This window comes from Strix aluco, chromosome 5 (genome assembly GCF_031877795.1).
Source record: "Strix aluco isolate bStrAlu1 chromosome 5, bStrAlu1.hap1, whole genome shotgun sequence".
Lineage (NCBI taxonomy): Eukaryota > Metazoa > Chordata > Aves > Strigiformes > Strigidae > Strix > Strix aluco.
In genome coordinates, this window is record NC_133935.1 from 87,503,353 (window position 1) to 87,510,769 (window position 7,417).

At 53.2% G+C, this 7,417-nt stretch overlaps 1 protein-coding gene across 3 annotated transcripts in view; it reads left to right on the plus strand.

The window, feature by feature from the left end:
* TASOR2 (transcription activation suppressor family member 2) overlaps nt 1–6,109 on the plus strand; it is a 45,914-nt gene extending 39,805 nt beyond the window's left edge. The window contains exons 20-25 of one of the 3 annotated variants that reach the window (XM_074828104.1): nt 180–305; nt 853–1,006; nt 2,323–2,428; nt 4,524–4,705; nt 5,108–5,222; nt 5,388–6,109. In XM_074828104.1, coding sequence (XP_074684205.1) covers nt 180–305; nt 853–1,006; nt 2,323–2,428; nt 4,524–4,705; nt 5,108–5,222; nt 5,388–5,391 — 687 coding nt within the window. In that variant the 3' untranslated portion in view covers nt 5,392–6,109. Of the gene's footprint in view, nt 1–179; nt 306–852; nt 1,007–2,322; nt 2,429–4,520; nt 4,706–5,107; nt 5,227–5,387 lie in introns of those variants that run through there. The other 2 variants (XM_074828107.1, XM_074828106.1) reach the window with 2 other exon arrangements.
* The last annotated feature ends 1,308 nt before the right edge of the window (nt 6,110–7,417 follow it).

The window sequence follows — 7,417 nt, forward strand, 5'->3', positions numbered from 1 at the left end:
CTCCATCGCTGGCTGGAGCCCCAGCCTGGAGCACACGGTGCCTTTGGCAACCGGACACTGTAGGGTGCCCTTGACACCTGGTTGGGGTCGTTGTCTCGTTCCTCTGTCCTCGTCCCCAGGCACGTGTGTGCTGGGAAGGTATTGTCCATACAAAACTCCTTACACGATTTGTGTTTCAGACCTTGCTGAAGACAGACGGCCGCGTGGAGATCGAACCTCTGAGCTTCTGCGAAGTGGAACGCCTGGACACTGACCGGCTGCTCGTCGTCATCAGGAACGAGGACATTTCCTCACACATCCACAATGTAAGGCCTGAGTCTGTCCTTTTTTTTTGTTCTACCAGCACTATTTTTTAATATCAGGATCTGTTTTAAAGGGGTTTTTTAATTTTACGCTATATATAGCTGCAGATTTAATTGTCAGTCTCTGCAGATACACTGTTCTCTCCACTGAAAGAACAGTGCTTCACGAAGAGCTGTTAAAAACAAATAGTTCAAAAACATGAAGCCTGTCAGTTCTGCTTTCCGTCTGTCTCCCATTTTTAATCACTAAATAATGTGAGTAGCCCAGCTCAAAGGCGTCAGGCTGGGCTTATCTTGTGTAAAGCAGCAGTTTAGCCAGGCTTTGGCTCGTGGGCTGCAGTGAATAGTGCAGCAGACTTGAGCTACCTGTAGCTCCCTGTATCACCATCCATGGCTTTGGGGTTGGTCTGTAGAGACACGAGTGTTGGGGTGATGCAGATGAGGACAGGATGGGCTCCCCAGCTCTCCTGGGAACGGGTGTGAGCTGTGGAGAGGTGGAAATGCTGTTGAAACACAGCTGTGTGTGCAAAAGTATGTCTGCCCTGAGCAGGTCCCGTGCTTGCTGAAGCTAAAGCACTCTCCGAATGTGGTGTTCGCCGGAGTGGACAGCCCCGAAGATATAACAGGTCGCACATACCAGGAGCTGTTTCATACCGGTGGCTTCGTGGTGTCGGACAGCGAGGTGTTGGAAACGGTAACGCTGGGTGAGTCTCGCTGCGGCCTCTTGCTTGGATGCAAGCATGCCGTGTCGGCTCCCGGCCTTGTCCACTGGTTTGCTGACACCTTCTGAAAAGTTGCTGTCAGTGTCCTCTGCTCCTGCTTTAGGAGTGGCAATTCTTGCCCTCTGGTTGACACCTCAGACCCCATCCGGATTGTGGGTCCAGGTCAGGGCTCCCAAAACCATCTAAATACAGCGAGGACAACCAAGATGACCTGGGGGGGTTGATTGCCAGCCGGCTGAGCAGGAGCCAGCAGTGTGCCCAGGTGGCCAAGAAGGCCAGTGACATCCTGGCTTATATCAGCACTAGCGTGGCCAACAGGGACAGGGAAGGGATCTTACCCCTGTGCTTGGCACTGGTGAGGCTGCCCCTTGATGAGTGGGTTCAGTTTTGGGCCCCTCCCTCCAAAAAGGCCATTGAATGACTCGAGCGTGTCCAGAGAAGGGCAACGGAGCTGGTGCAGGGTCTGGAGCACAGGTGTGATGGGGAGCGGCTGAGGGAACTGGGGGGGTTTAGTGTGGAGAAGAGGAGGCTGAGGGGAGACCTCCTGGCCCTCTGCAACTGCCTGAAAGGAGGGTGCAGAGAGGGGGGATGAGTCTCTTGAGCCAAGGAACCAGCGGCAGGCCAAGAGGGAATGGCCTTAAGCTGCGCCAGGGCAGGGTCAGACTGGCTCTTAGGAAGGATTTCTTTGCAGAAGGGGTTGTTGGGCGTTGGAATGGGCTGCCCAGGGCAGGGGGGGAGTCCCCATCCCTGGAGGGGTTGAAGAGTCGGGTTGACCCAGCGCTGAGGGATCTGGTGGAGTTGGGAACGGTCAGGGTGAGGTTCATGGTTGGACTGGAGGATCTTCAAGGTCTTTTCCAACTGAGATGATTCTGGGATTCTGTGAAGATGATCAGGGGCTGGAGCAGGAGTTGTACAAGGATGTTCAGCCTGGAGAAGGGAGAGCAAAGGGGAGACCTTGGTGCTTTCTTCAGCCCCATTAGGAAGGGGCAGAGAAAACTGATCCACACTCCTCCTGCAGATGCGTCGTGATGGGACAAGAGGTGACGGGGACAAGTTGCACTTATCCTTTTAGATATTGGGGGGAAAAAAATCACAGCAAATGTGTTCAAACGCCAGTACAGGATTCCAGTTTCACAACCCAGGTTGTGAGTCTCCAGCCTTGGAGATATTCAAACCTCACTTAGACAAAGCCCTGAGCAACCTCAGGTGGCCCAACTTTGAGCCAGGCTTGGGCCAGAGACCCCCCCCAGACACCCCTTCCGCCCTCGGTCACCGTCTGGCACTTGCTGTCTCCCCAGGCCAACTGAAAGAGGTGGTGAAGGTGCTGGAGAAACTGAACAGAAGCGGGAGGTGGAAGTGGCTCCTTCACTACAAGGAGAGCAAGAAGCTTAGAGCAGACATCAGGTAACGGCTCTGTGGTGGCACCCGTGTCACCCCTGCTGTCCTCAACGCACCCGTGTGGTGGAGTGGGGTGTCCAGTCAGTACAGGGACACGGGGCAAGTTAGGTGCCTCTGGTTGGGTGTTGGCCTCTTACAACACAAGTTTGAAGAGTTTTGTTTAAATAAGAACTTCCCTTACCGGTGAGAGACCATGTGCCTCAAGTCTGGAATTGCTGGAATTGCTAGAGCTAGCATTGCTAGAGCTAGCAAATAAAGTGCGATAGATTTTTTTTTTTTTTTTTTTTTTTTTTTAATACCTATATGAGATGGAGCAGCAGGACGTGGGACCTGGAGAGGATCAGATGGCCTGAAACGTTGTGTCTTGCACGTGATCCTGGATGAGGCAGAGCTCTGGCAGCTGCTTCTTGCACCCCGCTGTATCTCCATAAGGCAGTTCCCCCCTCTCTTTGGCAGAGACGCCATTTGTGAGCGTTACAGCCTGCAAGGGGCTTCAGAAAAGGCACAAATTTAATTTGAGGAGCTGCACATTCCAAAAGCTGCCTCTGCAAAGTGAGCTCCCTCCCCACCAGCTCACCCCAGCTCCTGCACACACCCCCGCCCTTAGCTTTGGGGTACTTCCTGGGCTTCTCTCTGCCCTGTTGTCTCTTTGCTGTTTCTTTTTCTGTCCCATCACATGTGGGATTTGGGGGAGTGATGAGGAGCTCTGAGCTTGTAACGTGGAGAAGAACCGGGGTGTCATGGGGAGTGTGTAAAATCAAACCCTGGTGGGAAAAGCAGAACTACTTCTGTTGCTATTTGCTACTTACTGTAGGTTATTTGCAACAACATGTATTTAAATGATGCAATTTGAAAAAGAGAAGTAAGACAGTGAATACTATCCACTGAAATGTCCTACTTTTATCACATTTCCACTCAGAGAGGGAGGTTTTTATGGGGCAGGCTGCCTTTGTTAGTGCCAGATTACAGGCCAGAAAGGACAGCTTTCTAGTAACGACCTGCGAACAAAGAGGAAACTGGTTGATTCTCTCTGAGCAGAAAATGCTACACCAAATGGGGAGAAATCTCAGATCCTCACCACGCTCAGCCTTTATCTGCAGTGATAGCACAAAGTAATTGTTCTGAAGACCTGGTTTTCAGTCCTCAAGCGGCGAGGTATTGCAGAAGCTCAGGGTTGGGTGTTTCATCATAGTCTGTGAGACAAGGGCTCAACCTCATCAGCGGACGCCGCTGTGGAGCATCTTGTGCTCCATCGCTGGCCCTCACGTAGCATCCTGTGATGTCAGTGTGGTGGGAGCATGAGCCCCTGTGTCGTGGTTTAAACTCAGATGACAACTGAGCCCCACACAGCTGCTCGCTCACTTCCCGCCCCAGGGGGATGGGGGAGAGAATTGGAAGGGTAAAAGTGAGAAAACTTGTGGCTTGAGATCAAAACAGTTTGATAGGTAAAGCAAAAGCAAAGCAAAACAAGGGATTCATTCCCCACTTCCCATGGGCAGGCGGGCGCTCAGCCACCTCCAGGACATCAGGGCTCCATCACGCGTAACGGCAACTTGGGAAGACAAACGCCATCACTCTGAACGTCCCCCCCTTTCCTTCTTTTTCCCCCAGTTCTACAGGCTGAGCATGACGCCGTATGGGCTGGGACATCCCTTGGGTCAGTTGGGGTCAGCTGTCCCGGCTGTGCCCCCTCCCAACTCCTTGTGCACCCCCAGCCACTCGCTGGTGGGGTGGGGTGAGGAGCAGAAAAGGCCTTGGCACTGTGTAAGAGCTGCTCAGTGATAACTAAAACATCCCTGCGTTATCCACACTGTTTCCAGCACAAATCCAAAACACAGCCCCATACCAGCTAAATTAAGTCTTCCCCCAGCCAGAACCAGTACGCCCAGTCTGTCGGAGCTGCCTGGGAGCTGTTTTCCTGCTGCGTGCGTACAGTGACGCTTCTGCCATCTCCGTTTAGTGCCGGGTAGCAAGTGCAAAAGCCCCCACGAGGCTGGAAGAACCACAGATGGGGGAAAGGCAGGTCCTGTCGTACCCGGGGAGGGGAGAGAGGTAGTGGGGGGAAGCCCCTCACCGTTTCATCTTTCCCCTCTCCCAGCAGGGTGGACACTAACGCCCACAAGAAGCATTTGATCCTCAAATCGGGCCAAGGAGCTGATCTCATCGAGGTGCTGCACTACCACGCCTGCGACGCCGGGGGGTCCCCTAAAGCCGAGTACGTCAGGTGCTTGTTGAACCTGCAGGTTCAGCACGTCAGCGCCAGGTTCGCTGTGTATCTCACAGGTACGGCCGGGCTCTGGGCTGGTGTCCTCAACCCCCCCAAAAGCACCGTCTTGGATTAGCCTGGGAGGCGGTGAAGGAAGGACCAGAAACACCCCATTTTCCCTCCCATTTCTGCTAGAATCACTTATGTGAGGTGTGGGTCAGGTGCAAGCTGATTCATTTCAGCAAAAGGCAAAATGAATAAATTTTTAGCCATCTGCTAAATTCTGGCAGTTTTGCGAGCTTGTGGATGGCTTTAGGTCACCCCCTTAATTCTGACCTTGCTGTTTGCCAAGCGGCACTATCAATCTGCTCACATTTGCAAAACAGTAACTGCAGTGGGATTTGGGGATATTTTCTGTAGGTTGCAGAACAAATTCCTTTTTGCTTGTTGGACTTACGGTGCCGCTCCTTCCTTTGCAGAAAAGCCCAGCATCAGCAGGGAGGTCCTTGAAAGCAAAGGAATCCTCGTGGCCAACGTCAACACGTTCCTTGAGACGATGCAGAAAGCGGCTGCTCCCTTTCGAAGAAGCTACTGGTAAGTGGGGAGTTTGGAATCTACCCCTTCCCCCCCCAAAAAAATAAAAGAAAGGCCAGGAGCAGCTCTTGGCTTGTCTGCGGGGAAGCTCTGCAAGGAGCTGGTGCTGCCCGCAGCAGGGAGGGGAGCGGAGCAGTAACCTGGAGCCACCTCTCTGTGTTGCAGGTGATGAAGCAAAGCTGTGGCGCGGCTCCTCCCTGGAGCCCTGGTTTGGGCCTCCTGGGCCTCTGCAGGCCACAGCCCCGACAGCCTGGTGGGTTTTGGGTGCTGCACCCCAGGAGCTGGGTGTGGAGAAGCGGCAGGGGAAGGTTGACTCTAGTTCTGTATATAGAAATAATTTAAAGATGGCTAACGCAATTCCTCGCGGGGGTTTACTCCCTGCCCTCAAGTTGCATATAGGACAGAGATTATTTTAACGTTACACGGTTTTAAATTATTGGAGTGTTTTCAAGTGAGTAGTGCAGCTGACATTGGAAGAAATAGGAAAATAAAAAAGCTGTTTACTTGAAGTTTAGGAGCGATGCAAGTCCATGGTAATAAAGGCACTTTCCAGGTGGCTGTTGCTGTACCTACAGTACACAGGCCGCGAGGCGGGGGTATGTTTTCAGCCTGCGGCAGTCGCTCTGCACTACATTTCAAGTCGCCCCTGTTGCCTCTTGTACCATTTCACTGCTCGAGTGCATTCCAGCACCTGGAAGTAGCCAGAAAACAGGATGCAGGAACAAAAAAAAAAAAAAAAAAAAAAGTCTTATTTATGGCAGCTCTGACAAAGACGCTCCCAGAGAAATGCCGCATTAACGACCTTTGTAAGATACCCAACCTCTTCATGTGGAGGACAGGGTTGTCCTCTTTGTTGTTTTTTTTTTTAATAAAAGAATGCAAGAACATTATGTACAGGATGTTTTTGTATAGAGTTAGATTAATAAAACCTAAAAACTTCGGTTTCCCACACCGCCGCTCTCTGGAGAGGGGTTTCCCATTCAGCCCCCAGCTTCTCCCCTCAGCAGGGGCGGAAGATGGCGGCTTTCCCAGCTCGCCCGTAGATCAGAACTCAGCTTTGCTCTGTGTTAAGCCCGACTTTGAAGCCCACACAGGAAGGAAAGAGAGAGGAAGGTGGGCTCAGGGAGACGCAGGACTGCAGGCTCAGCCCCCTCCTCCTTCCCCATGGGAGAGACACACCAAGAGCCAGAGGAATAATGGGGTAACGGAAGCGTTGAGGGGAACGGGCTCATTTTCCACGTGTATTAGGATCCATCTTGCCTCTGAAAAGGCTCAGCTTAACATCGAGCACTGAAGCAGCTCAGGAGAGGAACCGCAAGGCGAGGGAGAACTTCCCCAGCCACAGCTCTGCACCTCGAGGCGACAGCTTAAAAATGGCAAGGGGGTTCCTGGAACCAGGCCCCGGAGAGGGGAAGCGCCAAAAGCCCCTCAGCCTGGGGAGGGAGGAAGGAACAGAGCTGTTTTGTGAAGGAGACACGGTCAAGATGCGGTTTCCCTTCAGCGGCGCAGCTACGGCCAAAGGAAGGATGAATTTACCAGCGCCCGTCGCTGGGCCAAGCGCGGCAGCTGAGGGGGAGGAAGCTGCTCCGAGGAGTTTTCTCATTTTTTCCCAGCCCTTGGCCTCGCTGTGTGTAAACACAAGCCCTGCTCCTCACTCTACACCTGCCCCCCGACAGCAGGATGGCATCAGGCTGCAAGATCCCAGCCAGGGGATGGATAAAGCTCGCTCCGAAGAGGAGCATCTTACTGAGAGAGATCTCAGTGTGCTGTAGAGAAGCCTTAAAAGCAAGAGTTAGTTACTACTGCTTGAAGCAAGTGCTATTACTGGAGCACAGGGCTGATGGGGAGCAGCTGAGGGAACTGGGGGGGTTTAGTGTGGAGAAGAGGAGGCTGAGGGGAGACCTCATGGCCCTCTGCAACTCCCTGAAAGGAGGGTGCAGAGAGGGGGGATGAGTCTCTTGAGCCAAGGAACCAGCGGCAGGCCAAGAGGGAATGGCCTCAAGCTGCGCCAGGGCAGGGTCAGACTGGCTCTTAGGAAGGATTTCTTTGCAGAAGGGGTTGTTGGGCGTTGGAATGGGCTGCCCAGGGCAGGGGGGGAGTCCCCATCCCTGGAGGGGTTGAAGAGTCGGGTTGACCCAGCGCTGAGGGATCTGGTGGAGTTGGGAACGGTCAGGGTGAGGTTCATGGTTGGACTG